The sequence below is a fragment of the Triturus cristatus genome, chromosome 3_2, assembly GCF_964204655.1.
Source record: "Triturus cristatus chromosome 3_2, aTriCri1.1, whole genome shotgun sequence".
In the NCBI taxonomy this organism is placed as follows: Eukaryota; Metazoa; Chordata; class Amphibia; order Caudata; family Salamandridae; genus Triturus; species Triturus cristatus.
In genome coordinates this window covers 1,079,601,869-1,079,619,540 of record NC_140584.1, presented here as the reverse complement: position 1 = coordinate 1,079,619,540, position 17,672 = coordinate 1,079,601,869, and the positions used below count along the sequence as shown (strand labels likewise).

At 41.4% G+C, this 17,672-nt stretch overlaps 1 protein-coding gene across 1 annotated transcript in view; it reads left to right on the top strand.

Moving 5' to 3' along the window:
• CALN1 (calneuron 1) overlaps positions 1-10,862 on the top strand; it is a 1,196,285-nt gene extending 1,185,423 nt beyond the window's left edge. The window contains exon 5 of the mRNA XM_085649815.1: positions 9,838-10,862. Within this exon, the coding sequence (XP_085505941.1) occupies positions 9,838-9,965 (128 nt within the window). The 3' untranslated portion in view covers positions 9,966-10,862. The remainder of the gene's footprint in view (positions 1-9,837) is intronic.
• Positions 10,863-17,672: the final 6,810 nt, after the last annotated feature.

The window sequence follows — 17,672 nt, the reverse complement described above, 5'->3', positions numbered from 1 at the left end:
GTCTGGCCACCGGCAACCAATGTGGCGGATGGCAGTAGAGGTTGAGCAAGTTCTTGGGTGGCCAAGAAGAGTTCTGGCCGTTGCATTCTGAAACCTCTGTAATCTCATAGTCTCAGACTTATTGATCCCCAGATAGAGCGAGCTGGTGTAATCCAATCTAGACAGAATGGCAACATGAATGATAGCCTGTTGGGTGGATGGATTAAAGTAACCTAACAATGGTTTGAGCCCCCGCAGAATACCAAAGCAGGCCCCTGCCACTTTCTTGGTTTGGACCTGAAAGCTGAGAGCCTAGTCCACCCAGACGCCCACATTTTTTACCACCTGTTTGGGGGAGGGAGCACAGCCTAAGGTCGTAGGCCACCAATGCTCACTCCGCAGCTCTATGTCCCACCCAACCAGCAGGACTTCAGACTTACTTGCGTTGAGCTGCAAACAGTTGGCCGACATCCACTCAGGAATAGCTGCAAGATCACTCCGAAACTTTGAAGCATTCTGCATGGAATTGCCAGAGAGTGCCACTACCAGCTGTGTATTGTCGGCATACGATTCTATTGTCAGCCCTCTGCTCCTAGCCACAGCATCTAGTGGTTGAACGTAAAGATTGAACAGCGTGGGGCTCAATGCTGAGCCCTGTGGCACCCCTTGTTTGATAGTATGGATCCGAGAAGAAAAAGGGGGAGCCATCACCTGGAAGGTCCTCTCAGAAAGAAAAGAGGTGAACCATTCTAGGGCGGAGCCCACAATACCCGCCTCCTCCAGTCGTTGCAGCAGAATCTGGTGGGAGACTGTATCAAATGCGGCACTGAGGTCTAATAGGATCAGTGCCGAAGTACGTCCCTCATCCAGTGTGACACTCAGATGTTCGGTCACTGCTAGGAGGGCAGACTCCGTGCTGTGGCTCGGACGAAAGCCATTCTGAGAGGGGTTGAAGATATTGTTGTCTTTCAAGAAGCCTGTCAGAATGGAATTAACATGTGTCTCAACAATCTTGGATACCCATGGCAGGAGAGATATGGGTCGGAAATTCTCCGGTTTGGCTGTATCCAGGGAAGGTTTTTTTTAACACGGGTTTCACCCTTGCTTGCTTCCAGGTCCTGGGGACAACTACCATGGTCAAGGACATATTAATCACCTGGCCCAATGGAGAGAGGAGCACGAGTAAAGAATTCATAAATTGCTCCGGCTTGAGGGGATCAGCAGGAGAGCCTGATTTCACCTTGCTGCATAACAAACACAGCTCATCCTGGGAGATTGATGGGAGGGCAGCGAGAGTGTGGGTGGTGCAGGGGCTAAGAACAGAGCCCGAAGATGGAGCAGCTAGAGAGAAAGAGTTATAAATGTTCTCCACCTTCTTCACAAAGAAGGTGGTGAGAGGCTGACATTGCTCATATGATGTCATAAGAGGCGCTGGGGGTGACCCCGCCCGTTTAAGATCTTTAAGTATGCCAAAAATACTTTTAGCGGGATTAAATAGTCTGAAGAAACACTTGTCATTTCACAGGATCATCGAAGGATTTAGAAGTGCCTTTGTGGGTTACCGTGCATAAGCAGAGGTGGAGAATACCATCATTTATGCTAAACTGTTTCATTTAAGGTCTCAAAGCAAGGAATTCCTTTTGCCTAGCATTGGTCACATTGCAGAAGGCTTGAGAGATGAATATGTTATGGGCATACCAAACCAGACAGCGTTTATAATTAGCAGCTTTTAAGACGCATAGCTAGTCTGCTGGGAATTCAAGAAGGAACATGATTATTTCTCTAGGTTTAGAAACATGAGGATTAAGGGCCTGATTTGGATCTTGGAGGATGGGTTACTCCGTCACAGCGGTGCCGAATATGCCATCAGCTGAAATATAAATCCCATTATATCCTATTGGATTTATATTTCGGGTGGACGGGATATCCGTCAATGTTGTGATTTGGTAACCCATCCACCAAGATCTAAATCAGGTCCTAACTTGGCTCAGATGATGAGCTCACTGCAAGTTGAGAGGAGGAGCAGTAGGAAAGCCAAGGAGATCTGGAAGTCAAGAAGATTAGAACCTTCAAATGCTACTGACAGACGATAGATACGGAGATTATTACAATGGTTCCTATTTTCCAAATCTTCTGTACGAAGTTTGAGTTTAGGGATCTCCTGTTCAAGCAAAGGGATTTTAGTAGTCAAATCTTGAGGAGAACTAATACTTTGCTGCATTTCAACCATTTTCCCCTCCATACTGATCCTTCAATCCTCAATCTGTTGAAGTTTAGACCACATAAAAGGTTGCAAGTGCCACACCTCATCGAGGATGGAGTCCAGAACTGGATCATTAAAAGACATAGGTGGTGGAGGATCATTTTTCACCCTCTTAGACTTCATGCTACAAAAAGGAGGTTCTTGCACTTGCAAATAGATCGCCTACCATTTTGATGTGGTGTGCAGTATTATGAGAGATCTTCTGAAAGGGTTTTACTGTGCCCATAAAATGAAGTTATGAACACCATATAGTCAAAATACCATCTGAAATAACCTAGTTTTAAATGAGGCACAAATAAAATATCAGACATTGTTGCTAAGCAAACATAATGGGTCATAAGATGGTATAAGGTATCCAGAAAACTCCATAAAAGTAATTGAAAAACTTAGGAAGCGGTAATAATGAGAAACCTGTTAATTGAAGTTTCTCAGATGTAGGTTGTAGATAAAATAACGTGAGGAAAGTACTACAAAATGAAGCAACTAATAGCAAATTTCCTTCCTGGACATAGCAATTATCTGCAGCTAAAAATTAAAACGTCAAAAATCATGAGAACAAATCAACGTAGAACTTAAATCATCCAAAGCTCCTGATTATGAAGGAAGGTCATCTTGTGAGATTAAATAAAAAGATCATAAGTAAAGGAGACTTATATTTTCTAAACTGTAAGAAATTCCATATTGGCATCAAAATGGAGCCTCCAGAGTGCCTGGATTGTCATAGACTGCCATTACTTGTCGAAAATATAAAGAAAAAAAAAGGAGATGCAAATGGCTCGCTGAAAAAATGACGGCCTCTCGTGCTCTCACAGGAGACAGCGGCATGTATCAGGCTCAAAAGAGGACAGCAGTGGAATCTACGGACCCTGTAGTTAAATGACTACCCAAGGAATGTCCATGAGGAGACTTTCGAATACTGAAAGTGGCTTTTCAAAAGGAATGAGACCCCGTGAAATCCTGGAGCTCATGGGCCGTCCCCATCTTGCATGGTGGAGAAGCCACACCCTCCAGGGTCTGTCTTTCTGAGGAGGCAAAAGAATTGGTCTTGCCAGCTAACATTTGCCTCTGAAAGAAGAGACCTCTTCTATGTGTGCTCCAAGTGTCATATGAAAAATTCCAGCAGACCTCTCAGGTAGAATTTGACATTCTAGTAACCCCGGGTCTAGTGGGATGTAGCAGGGCTACGCAGAGGTCCATGGGGTTGCCGACAAACTGTGTGGAACTCCGCTATGCTACGCCACCCGCCTCCACCCCCCTATATTAACAATTAATTCTACATTACTTAAAATTTAATTAAAACCCCTTAGCTGGCATGCGGCGTCCCTCCCCCTCTTCCTCGCTATCTGGGTAATTCTTTGAGAAAACTGCACATGCGTCCGTGCCCGCGCATTTCTTGTGAGAAATGCGCATGTGCGGATGCATGGGCATGCGTAGTTTTCTCAAAGAATTACCCAGATGGCGAGGAAGAGGAGGGGGCAGCCCGAGGACGCCACATGCCTGGTAAGTGGTTTTAATTTAGTAGAAGTAATGTAGATTTATTTGTTAATATAGGGGGGTGGAGGCGGGGGCTGGCCAACTCTGCTCCGCCTCGGAGTGTGCAGAGATTTGCGAATCTCCGCACACTCCACGGGCGGAGCAGAGGTCTCCGCCCGGGGTTACATTCTAGCAGGCTTTGGCACTTTAATTTCAAAAAGGATCATAACAGCCCCACCCTGCATATTCTGTCAGGTTCAGATGGGTTGTCTCTGCCCATTCAGGTCAGCTTATTGTTATCTCCTGGTAGCATCTTCACACCTCATTCTCACCTATTGAAGTGTGAATTACTGGCTGTCAGAATTGGGAGAGCAATCTCTAGATTAAGCTTCAAGGGACTTTAGGAAGGGAACGGTATCACTCTAAAAGTTAGTTTTCCCAAGATATATATATTATAATTCTGACTTCACCAGTGATTTGGGCTTGTAATAAATGTTTCTGAAAGTTCAAACATGAAGTTTGTTTAGCTGTTTCCTAGCCAACGATAACATTTATTAAATTGAATATGGTGCCCCAATGTTTTCTGATGGAACAGCTTATCGTGCTACAGTGAAAATAGCTTTGAGCATCTGTTTTCACTTCAAGGACATGTTTATTGTTAATTTGATTATGTGTCCTACTTTTAAATGACATGCGTCCTGCTTTATAGTCAACAAGGCCCACATAAGGGTGATTTATTAATATTTGAACGGAAGGTTTAGGCCTGTCAAAAGTAGGTATTTTAACATGTCAAATTTGCAGTTTTTACACTACATAGCCAAGCTACAATGGCTACAGTGCCACTGCAGTGGGTTGCACAATGAATGCTTCAGCTTACTTGTAGCAGTTCATTTGCAGGCCATAGGAACACTTTGTACCACATACTAGTGACTGGTGAGTAAATCAAAAATGGCAAACAGGCATATCCCAATTTTACCATGTTGTAAGTAGGAGCACAGTCACTGGACTACTGGTTGGCCAGCAAAAATAGGGTCAGCGTGACCCTGCAGAAAGGGCAGTTTTCCAACGCTTCACAACAACAAGAGACTGTGCCATGCTAGTAATGTTTTTAAGGGTTTCAATTGTTTATTGAGCACTCCTAAATATAGTTTATAATTGTTTCTGTAAAAATTATCAATTACCTAATTCACAAAAACAGTGTACTACACCAATCTACCATTCATTGCTTACTGCGCCTCACACTATTTCTTTCATTTTCTTTCCACTTCACACTTGTGTGCCATCTACACTGTGTTGTGGTGAAATAAAGTAAGAAGTGTGATAACCTGTAGAGTTGAAATGCTTAGATGGGTTTGAAATTTGCTCGGAACTGTCTTACACTGACTGAGTCTATGCATCCTAAAGCAGTGAATCTAGGAGATTTTAGGCTCAGTTCAAATCACCTTCAGAGTCAGGTAATTTTGTAATTTGAAAGATCAAAGCCATTATTTGTATGGCCTGGCTCAATCCTCTCACCTAGCTCCGCTTATTATCATTAACACTGTAAAAGGAAGTGACACGGGGCCCAATTCACAGAACTAACTTAAGACAAAATCCTAAACTTACTACTTTTGGTATTCACAGAAGTTAGGATTTTGTCTTAAGTTTGTCTTAAGACAAACTTAAGACAGACTTAAGACAAACTTAACACAAAATCCTAACTTCTGTGAATACCAAAAGTAGTAAATTTAGGATTTTGTCTTAAATTAGTTCTGTGAATCGGGCCCCGTGTCACTTGCTTTTACAGTGTTAATGACACGATATGCATCAATCAGTAAAAATTACAATAAGCTTCTTTAACTGGAAGTGGTCTCTCTAAAGTGTTTCTGTTAAACTGCAATCCAGTGAAAGGAAGAGCTCACATCAGCAGGTTAGTAAAGAAGTTTATTCTTGTGTAACACAGCATACCTACCACCAGCCATCATCAACAGGAACAGCTGCCAAGTTTAGAATTCTCCAACTCCACCACTCAGGAAATGACATCACCATGGTAGAACTCCCAGCAGCATACATTATTTCAAGACCACAACACACCTCCTTCCCTTAATATATATAAAAAAATAAAAACAACAACCCATAACAAGCAAAAACTAAATAACAGTTACAATAGAAACAAGAATTAGTATGTTAAATGAGATATGGCTCATAACAGATATGAGATTATAAAACAAGTTAAAAGGCATGCAATTCATAACAGAATTTAGCATAAGTACATCATAACGAAGGCTGGGCGGAGCTCACAGTGTTTCACTCCGCTGAATTCTGTGGAGTCGCCAGAAACTTCTGTGGAATGCGGTGGAGTTCCGCGGGTGCCATATTGCTCAGCCACCCCTAAAGACGAAATACTACATATGTCTTTGGGGCCCTAAGGAAACCGCAGCAGTCACACTTTTGCCTTTCTCTTGAGAAGCTTTCCCAGGGAGATTTTCAATTCAGCTTTAAAATGTAGACATTTGGTGCTGACTAGATGTCATTTAGTTTGCAGTTCGCACGACACAAGAACATTTACTAAGAGTTAACACACAGTGACGCAGAAGACATAAGACACACAAGCACGTGCAAGAAGAAATCCAGTATAGCAAATTAGCAGACAGTTTGTAGCAGTGCTGCTTTTCTACTGGTCTACCTCTGACAGAGCTAGAGTGTTTTTTAAATAATTAGGGCATGCAAGAGTAACAAGTAGACTGAGAAAGAGGCCATACATGTGATGGAGCAACATTTCATAAACTACAAAGGCATTAAAAGTGGTTACTAGTCTGGCAGCATTGGCATAGTTTATAGTCTTAATTGCGTTTTAGCACTACAAGCACAAGAATGTAAAACAAATCAAAGCGAACTGTTCAGAAAGAGACTCCACACTTTCTAGTTCAGAATCACAAACAACCAGCAGCATTGAGGAAAGCCTAGCACTGAGGAGGAAAGCTACCACTGAACTTTGCCCTCCCTCTTCCGGCTGTAAAGGCAGTCTCTGATGCAAATAGCCACTCCCTCCCTACTCATTTACTTACAAAGTAATATCACAATTTTACCTGTTTTTTAAAACCATTTTCTTTCCAGTTCTCTGCAATGTAAGTCTCCTTTCCAGCCCTATATTGTTATAGAATATAATGCTGAGACGTTCGTCCATGCAAAGACAAAGTAGATTGCCAAGCCCAGGGACCAGCCCTCAGCACTCAGCTGCTCCGTTAGAAAACCCTGTATCTCGCCGTAAACACCACCCGCGACTCTTCAGAGCAGCTGAATGATGCACAAATACATCTTGCACATGGAACTGTGGTCTTCAAAGGGAGGCACTTGCCTTTCTAATCCAGTCGGGAAGGTGAGGAACCTGTCGCACAGAAGGCGGGCTGGTAAATGGCTCCAATCGTCCTATTCACAGTAGCTGCATGCTTGGAGGACAGGAACCGCTTTTCTTTGTAGGATATGTCCTCGGGCTGGTACAGAGTTTAATGTGTGCGTAAACTCCACAAAGTACTCATATTCTCTCTGAGACTGGGACAATTCTCTGTTGAGTGAGAGGTGCCAGGAGGGCACCTTAGCCCAAAAAGGAAACAATGGGTTGCAGAAATACTCAATGACCAGGAGGCCATTGAGTATGCTACCTGCGCCATCAACCATCTGGTTAGGAAGAGAGCCAGGGAGAGTAAAGAAGAAAAGGTGCTGGAGAGAAAGAAGGAAGCTATGAGGAGGGAGAGGAAGTAAGGAATGATTGGAAGTGAGAAGGGAGGGAAAGCTGAAGGAAGAAACAAGAAACAGGTACCGTAATGGGAGGAGGGTGGGATAGGGAAAGAGAAAGAGGCAGGAAGAGGGAAGAGAGGGGAGAGAAGGGGAGAAGGTCAAGAGGGAAGGGAAGAAAGGGACAAGAGGGAAAGCAGGGAGAGAGAATGAAGGGAAGTGGAAGAAGTAGGGAGAGGAAGGAAGGAGCGAGAGAGGAAGAAGGCGGGGAAGGGAGTAGAAGTTAGAGGCAGAGGAAGTAAGTAATGCTTTATTTATCAAGCATTACCATTTTTTGCTTGAAACTGGCATTGTGTGTCTGTGATCACAGTCTGCTCCATCAATACCTGACATTTTTTCCGCCTCAGACCAGGTGCACTGTAGATCACAGCAAGTGGCACATAGGCGGAATAGAGCAGGGAGTTAGCACACCTGCTGCAGAAAACTTACAGCCACAGGTTCAAATGTCAGTACAGCAAATGCACCCATCCATCTTTCCAAGGTCAATAAAATGATTGTCACTGAGATGGGCAATAAAACATCAAAGCCACAAGACTTGGCAGCTGGTGCTACATTAATAAAACAAATTACTGCTGTCACAATTAGTAATACAAGAGTAAGTTTCATTCCACAAACTGATGTAAGCCATGAGTGCAGTCCTCTAGGGCAGGAGTCAAAGTCCAGACTACAGATTCCACTGCACAGGACCAGTGCACCAGTACAGTTAATCCTAAGCAATCGAGACAAATCAATGTAAAAAAAAGGAAAACTGGGGATGTATAGCAAGGCACCCATGTGGTTAACCAGTCGGGTGAGGCATGGCGTGCTGTGGAACTGCTAGGTTCTGCTTAGTGCTGAGAGCTAGACCGTGTGAGGACGTCATGTAAATGTTTTTCCTGAAGTGATGTTTCAAGGCGAGTATTGCTCTTTTGGGCATACTGATTTGAATAAACTTTTTGCCAGTCCATGGTGAGCTATTGATGGGAAATCTGCAACCTGTCACCACACTTTGCAACACAGTCTTGCTACCTACCTCTGATACCTGCTGCTCCCCTCTCATACGTTTGTGCATACCTCACACAGCCCAATCAGTGCTGGAGAGCACGGAACATGGGCAGTCTACACTGTGATTGGTGGTGGCCTGAGAAGTTAAAAGCACCAGCTGAGAACTCTTTAAAACACTTTGCATTTCGTATCCAAAAGTCCCCATAGCCAATCAGGGAAGGCGTGAGGCATGGAAGGCATAGAGGAACCAACCTAAATGCTCCAAAAGTCAAACCTGTGGCAGGAGCCAACAAGCACTTGCCTGGCAGGCCCACAGGACTAAGAAGAAGTACAGAGAAGTTGGCGTGAGCGCGCTCAGCTCTGCAGGTAGATGATGAAGTTTTTGCTGAACTCCGCACTCCAAATGGAGTGCGGAGTATCAAAACTCTGTGAACTTTGCTGGCAGAGCAGAGTTCACCACCCACCCATACTATATATAGAGACCCAAATTCTATAAACTTTGTGGGCTGTATTCTTGTTTATCCCATTGTGATAAAAACATTGCAGCCTCAAAGTTACATGTATCACATTTGTGCCTGAGCACCTTTTCACTTCACGTTTGATCCCATCTCACTGTACTTCATGTTTGTAAAATATAACATTAAAAACATTTTGCTTAATTCATAATATTGATTAGTATCTCAAATTAATTCTTGTCCTCATAGGTACTGCTGTTGTTCTATAATAATAGACAGGGGGAAGTGGCAAGTTGGGGTGACTCAAATGGCAGGAGTAGCTCCCGGGAAGCTCCACATGCTGTGGGGGAAATTTCAGTTTGTTTGTTTTACCCCTAACAGAAAATCAAGCAGGGTGACATATGTCTTTATCTTTTACTATGGAGGTAGGTTACTTTAATCTGCATAGCTTCAAGGTAGGGGGTTTTTCTTTTGAAAATGTGGCAGACTTTCGTAAAAATATGAACAATAGATTTACCTTGAGGCATCACTAGTTGGAGACTTTTAATAGAAATCTAAAAAGGCAGTAATGATGTATACCTCTCCTTTGACATTGTGTTCATAATCCTCAACTGATGGTGAGGAAATACCCATTTTTGTAAGAGCACTGTTTATTATCTCAATCCATAACTCTAATTAAGCATCTACCCATTTATTATATATACTAACCAAATGGTGTGTCAAGTTGATTTTAATGGTATAATAATACATGTGCTTCATGTATTTCGTCTGCATTTTGTTTCAAGCAACAGTGAATGTTAATATCTAATCCAGAACGTTGAAAATGTGATTATGTTTCCCTGTTTCAACAGAAAAGGACCATTGTCTTAGTTTAATTTTCAATATCTATTTTCTTTTTCTTTGCTTTAGTGCACTCCCAGAAACAGAACCGACAGACCTGTGTACGGAAGAGCCTTATATGCGCATTTGCCATGGCCTTCATAATTAGCGTCATGTTGATTGCAGCCAATCAGATTCTCCGGAGTGGCATGGAGTAGCCTATCATCATACACTGTGAACAATCGAACCATGCATGCGCATGCCAACGGGTGAACATTTTTATCTATGAACTTCTAAAGGGATATAAACGCATAAAGAAACCTTCTGCAACCAGCACCAACCAGCAACTTGTGGACCGACTACATGTTCTTGGCAGGGACACAAAAGGGCTGTCTTAACGCTTTAAAGGTTTTTGTTTCCTAATGCAATAATATAATGGAGTTGTGAATTATTGCTTCAAATTTAGAGAAAATTTGATCCAGTGGAATTTATTTTCCTAAGTTTTGACTTCCCATCCCTGATCCATATTTTTTTCATGATGCAGTATGAGCTAATGCAATCAGTGGTTTGAGGAACTACCATTCACTTTCATGTTTCAGAAGTGGTTGACTAGCTGAGGCAATGAGGATTTAACACTTTTACATGTGAGCAGTGGGGCTGCTCATGCGTGCATCAATCATCAATGTCCTTACCTTAATGTTGAAGAAGTAGGTGCACACAGCCGAGGAAAATTCACAGAAACAACTTTCATAATTTAAACCACAATTGATTTTGAGTGAGTGAGTGAATGATGACTGATTTCATACTGAAGTATGATCTGTGGATGTCCCTCCATATGCTTTTTAAGGTTCAACTAAATTTAAATGCATAATTATTAGCTGAATATTTTACATTTCTCTCCTGTACTGTTTCTAGTGAACATCTTAGCAACGATATGGAAAATGATATTGATAGTGGCAGAATCATGTTCAACTCATGGTATAGAGTGATGGTCACCATGGTACGGATCCATTCCACCACAAGAGCTAAGTGTAAACACAGGCCTGATTCCTAAAGCACTTTGATCCCAATCCTTGTATGCCCTCCACGTTCATAGACAACAAAATAAATTACGTTTGTTATATTTAAAGTCTCCTCTCTTACCCCGTCACTCACTAAGAAAAGGTCATATTTTTACTTCTGACATGGCCAAGATGAAATCCCTTTCCAGACAAGAAAAAGGGTAGTGAACACCCTGAAACTGATTGGAGTGAAAGGCCAGGATTTGTATTCTCCATGGGATACCTATTTTCCTCAGGGAGAAAACTAAACGTTTGCAAGTGTATTTGCACTTGTCGCATCAATTTTCCGTATGAAAAAATAAATATATATTTACTTTCAGATGAAAAAAGGAAATTGATGGACCAGTTAAATGTGTGTGAATTCCAATCAATCAGATATCTGCCCCCAGATTAGGCCCTTGATTACAGGTTGAACAATATGGTATCCCTTGTTCTATACTGCTCCATTGAAATATAACTGGCCCAATATTCTGGCACCCTAATTTGTCAGTAAAATCTCTTTGAGTTTGGACTAAGGATGCAGTGTGTCACCATCCCTGGCCCCCACTCCACCCCCTCCTGCTTCACCTGGAAGGCACGTAATTGTTCCCCCTGCCTCCACTGACCACTGCCATCCACCCCCTCTGTCTCTTGTTCTGCTCAGTCGCCATTTACTATAAACAAATGTGTATTGTTATTCCCCATTCCAACAGCATTAACTTGGAATAGGTCAATTCAGAGGTGGAGATACAGACTTGAATGGTTAATTCCAAACCACTGGTATCTCCACACCCTGGTGCGCCGACCTCATCATTGAGGCCAAGGTAGGAAATTATGTGTGACATTTTCATTTTTATTTGATGTCCAGTGACTCTAGTAGAAGATCAGTTACATAAATGGTGACCTTGAAAATATGCTTTGGATCTGCTCCTCAATGAATATTGGCCATCCTTCTTCTAAATGCTTTGATGCACCAACAACACGGTGAAAGTGGTATTAGAAGGGAAGATTATGGTTCAAAAAACATGAAAGTTACAAGCATATTCCTAGAATTCACTATATAGAGCATGTCATAATCTTCTGGTGCGAGTTTGACTAGATGCTAAATGCATCAAACAGAGGATTCAGTTTAGAGGTTGAGAGTCCTATGCCTTCTGCATGGCCATCAACTAATTCTACAAATATTCTGTAACTATGGACCATATGACCCCAATTCACAAAGATATTGCTGTGACTTACTCTTGTAGCACTCCTGGCTTATTCCTACTGCTGAATTCCTGGAGTAACCCAGTAGTACTCCTAGTTTACATCTGGAATTCAGGGGTAAAGCACATGCCATTCAAGAATAAGTCACAACTATTTATAGCAAATTCTTTGTGAATCGTGTTAGTTCTAGTTGGCATTGCATTCATGTATCTAGCCAGTTGTACCACCGTCGGTTGAATTACAGATCAGCATACAAGACCCCTTCATAGGATTTCTCCTCAATGGAGAAGGGTGATTATGATTGTCCTGTGTGACCTACACAGGGACGAGGATTAGATTTGTGATCTGAAATTGGATTAACATCCTCCCTTAGCAGCTCAAATTAAGGAAAATTGGGGAAGTGATTTGAAAATCTACTGTAACCAAAGGCGATAGGCAGTGTTTGATTCGAAAATATGGGGTGTCAATGTCCCCGAAAAATGTAAAAAGAGCAATAACGGCAAAATGAGGACATACAAGATGTTGTTTCCCTTAGCTTAGGGTAGATGCTCCAAGAAAATATTAAAGGTGCCATATGGTGAATAATGTCACAGTACATTTTTGAACCCCAGCTGACATCATCAAACAAAGGACCATTTTAGCCTGCCTATTCTTGGTGATTGTTAGAGATGCAGAACTGGGTGAAGACAATTGTGTATTTTTCTCCACACTTGAGGGCTCCCTTAAGGTATTCGGGCCTGCCCCAGTAAGGCTAAATATTTACTCCTATAATTGCATTGAAGTCCTACTGAAACTATCTGATTTACAGGACCTCAAGTAGTCAATCTAATGTTGTTTTGTTTGGTTTTGCTAGGGTAGTATTTTACTAATAGCACGTTCTCTGCAGGGGTTTTTGCAGCAAAGAAAAGTCCTCACTAACCTAGATTCAATCCTTGGCCACCTTTACCACATACCATAACATTTTTTAACCCTGAATGTGCCGCATTTTAGAATGTAAAGTTTGTTTGTTTTGCACTACAAAGTTATCCCACCATGCTAAAGAGTTTGTAATTCCCTGAACTCAGACCTCTCCATATAATAATATTCACATCAGTTTACAGTGACCTTGACCTACTTAGATATGTTCAATTTCAATGTCACTAATTGGCTAATCAAATAAGTGGTTTACACTCTACTGGAAGGACTAGTAATTATTTCTAGGCAACCTAAACTAAAATAGTTTATGTACATACACCCTAACAGCTCACACTGTCATTATACTTGACCTGTTAGCTAATGGCAGAAAACGCCTGAATTCTAGTGGCCATTCTAAGGCTCACTCTGTGCGCCAGTTTCCCACCCTTCAGGCTTCCTTTATGTCTTAGTTATTTTTTACCTGATTCCAGCAACATCTCGTCCCTTGACAAAGCGTGGGAATTTATGTTCCCCAGCACAGGACCCAGAGAGGGCAGAGAGTTGAAGTAAACAGAAGGTTGGACGTGAGAATACCCACTTACCTGACCCTTGAGTGTAAGTCAGGGGTGACAGAAGAGCTCAAGACATTGAATAATGCAAGCAAGTATTCAACAGGGAGATTTGCATTTATGCAAACGAGTCTCCATCCATCTGCCATTGTTCAATATCGAACTATGTAAATAAGCCCTGAGTTTGTGTTCCTGAGCACATTTATTCTAACATATTCCAACGTGTCCCTTGTTAGATGGTCGACCCACATAGGTTTCGATACATTATGCTTGATTTTTTCAATATGCTTCGAGGCACTAAGAAAATTAAGAAGTTTAAATCTATTTTACATCGGCCTATTCTTCATTAAAACAAAATGGTGTTTGCTATTTACAATTTTAGTAAGCCCCAAATCTCTTATTTTGGACTTCAATTACAGAATTGACACATTATTGTAATGTGCATCCACACTATGTCAATGAAGTAAAGCACATGATGTGTATACATGTTTAAGATACTTCCTGGTATTACAGTCGTTCCATTTTTGAGAAATATTGTCATATGAGACCATGCAACAGTGTTGGCCTTCAGCAAAGCCCACTGCAAAATCACAAGACCACTCTTTGACAATGAAGGAAATCCTATTGAATCCAATTGAAGTTCTATTCACAAAGTTAGGAATGCAACGAGAGCTTATAGGAATTCCCTCATATCTTAAATATAATATTCATTCAACAGAGTCTTCTAATCTCTGTCTCTTGTCCCAGTCGTTTAATATTGCGGTGATCCACCTGAAGACACAACCATTATTTACCGCATTTGCCGTTCCAGTCTTTTGAGCACTGGGGATATCTCTAAGCAGTAGACCAGTCTTTGATAACGAGACACTGGGCCGAATTCTCATAGAAAGACGCAAATCTGCACGCTCCAGGTTTAGCTACAACCACACTTGGGTGCTGATTTGTGACTTTCAGCAAGTTACAAATCAATCCAGAAGTATACCTGCGAACCGACAGTCTTAGGTTTTCACCAAGTTTCCAGGAGTACGTCTGGAAAACGTTTGTGAATTTCTATTTTGGACAATGTGGAGGACTTTCTGCCTGTATATATCTTGTGCAATTCTGTGTGGGGTAATGCCGTACCTTTGAGCTATGGCACATTTTTTACTCCATGGGTAACATATTTTTTGAATGGAGAAGTTCCTTCCTCTTCATCCCCATCAGTTTTGGGGGCCGGAAGGAGAGGCTCCCGCCCTTGCCAAAGGTGCATTCCTGATCTTCTAGAGTGTGGGCATGAGTTGGAAAGTAGTTTATGTATTGTCTGAAATGTGTACACTTGTCAGCATGCACAAACGCACACGGCATTCGAGACCTGGAGCACCTATTTGCCATTGTTGGGGGAGGATATACTCACACGAACATCCGTGTGTGAGTAAATTCTTGCAACTAATTTTGGGAATTTCGATTAGTAATTTTGCACTATTAAAAATATTTGTGTGTGTGAGCTAAATTTACACGTGCAATGGGTACATCAATTGTGCCCATTGTCATTTGCATATCTAGGTTCTCAATCAGAGCTTCATCTATATATCATTCTTCACAAATATTTGTTTTATATTCTAAAGATTAAAGAACCAGCCAAAAACGGCGATAAAATGTTGGTGCCTTGGAAGGCCGGCTCAATACAACCCTCATTAATTCTAAGGAATCGACTGCCTCAAACCCAGGAGACATCTCCAACTTAAGATTCAATAGCATCAATTGTGCTAAAATTAGAAGTCACACGGGTGGGCTACTCACCAATATTAATTTAATCTATGTATAAGTATGTGCCGATCAAGAATTCCAATACATTTCTGCCCTAATGGCTGTACATTCTTCAGCTTGGTTCCCCCCACACTGTGAATTACTTCCATACACTCTTGCTTAGTGCAATAAACCAGTTGAGCGTCTTATGAAATAAGTATACTTTTGCTCAGAATTTTAGCTGTCATTATTTTGAGACGCTACATGCACTGTCAATCTGTAAACCTATTTGTCCTAGGGAAAATAACTTAGTTAAAGAACTTATTTGGCAGAGGGAAAGTAGGTTGGTGAAGAAAGTACATGGCTAGTGAGTGCCTTGAGTAGTATTAGCTGATGCATGAAGTTAGGATATTATGTATAAAAACAGTCCAGGAAATGTTAACAATTTATTGACAATGTGGACTCCTGGGAAATTACAGGATATATTTCACGCATGAGTTTGGGCGGCCATAGATCACTAAACCTAACATATAATATAATGTCCTTTTGGCAGAGATGTTACTTGCCATTTCAGAGATACTCCACATGATTTTTTCAAGCTTAAAACATATTTCTCCTAGGTAAAAAGTATTGAATAAAGTTAGTATCTGACTTGCAGCTCCATAGACTAGCAGTTATAGCTAATGCATGCAACTAGGATAGTATTTATAAGGGAACCAGTATAGGGCAGGCTGATACATAGACAATGCAACCTAGAGTGAAATGGCAGGATATCATTCATGCATTGGGTTAGGTGGCCATAGATCCTAACACCTGCTCTATGAGAGATTTTGGATAGTTTATTAGTCTATTGAACATAGGCATTGTAAACTGAATTTCATAGAGCATCATAATTATTGCATAGTGCAATCCATTGTTAAATGAGAAGAAAGGCATAGACCTTCTCCAAATTGATATTCACAACATGCCTCTTCGCTTACAAGCATAATAACTTGTCTAGAATATGGCAGTCATATTCACAAGAATTGCAGGAACTTTCCAAAAGTAAAGCTTTGAAGCTTCGCATGCCTGGAATGAATATGCAAGCTCAGAATACAATGTCTACTCTTCGATATTGGCCATATAACACCAGCCAAACAGGCAAGTGGAGCAAAGGTGTGGTCCAGCTGGTGTTCTAAGCTATGTCTGCTTACTCACCATTAGGGGTAAGCCAGATGGGTAGGGAGCCTTGGGGAAAAACGTATAAAGTGTTCCTAAGAGAAAATGTAAGAAATTCTTAATTACACTAAAGTTGTAGGGCCTGATTTATGAGAAGTGACGCATCGCTGCTTTGCGCCCTCCTTGCGACATGATGGATGCGTCATATTTACAGTATGATGCATCATGTTGCAAGGAGTTACAGATACGTCAGTATTTCTGACGTATCTGTAGGCGCAAAAGTGACACATTGCTGGAGTGTGTCACAAAAGTGACGCAACTCCAGTAATGTGTCCTTTCACATGGGCCAAGCCCCATGAGAGGGGGCCTGCGTCAGTCTTACGCCTGCTGTGAGGCAGGCGTAAGATATTGACGCATTTGCACCCTTTAAGTGGCGCAGTGAATTCTCGTAGATTTCACTGCGTCACTTCTATGATGCATACTTACTTGGGAACGCCCACCCTGCAAATATTATACCTGACGCAGGTATAATGTAGCGCAGTGGTTTACAAAGTGACGCATCTACCTAGACGCGTCACTTTGTAAATATGGTGCAACAAGGCTAATTTTTTACGCCACTGGTGCGTCACAAAAAGTGACGCACCGGCGGTGCAAAAGTGATGCAAGGGCCCATAAATAAGCCCCGTAGTGTCTCTAAAAAGCAACTATTTTCTTTGTGTATAGGTCAAGGTCAAGGAAAGCTTTATTCAACTGTTTTTTAACAATCATAAAAGCACATAAAATAGACCATTTCTACATTAAATTACATAAGATAAAAACAAAAAGTATAAACAATGACAAATTTGACATATAAAATACACATACATTTCAAATTTAAAAACCATCTAAAAAGAAAAAAGGGTTCACATAAAATTAAAGTTCATCAGTAATAAAACTTTTTCTTAGATGGAGAACTTGTTTCAAAAACACAGCTAGCCTCCATGCCATGTGTTCATTCTCCAAAAACTGAAGTTTAATTAATGCGGGGCTGCATTGCCTCAACCCCTGTGATTTTAAAAGTGGAATTAACCACACTTTCCTTGGATCTGAATAAAATGTAGAAAAAACAACTAAATGAATAGTGGATCGGTGAGAATGATTGTCACAAGGACATAATTGTAGCGAGCGAGACCAGTCATTCATTTTAGGAAAGGTCACGAGTCTATGGGCGGTATTAAGCCTAAACCTGGTCAATAACATTCTATCAAAAACACCAGGTACAAACTTCAAGTATGGTTCTTTTCCTAAAGTAGTTAGTATTAACTGATGTTGGTTAACACTAGGCTTAGAAAGT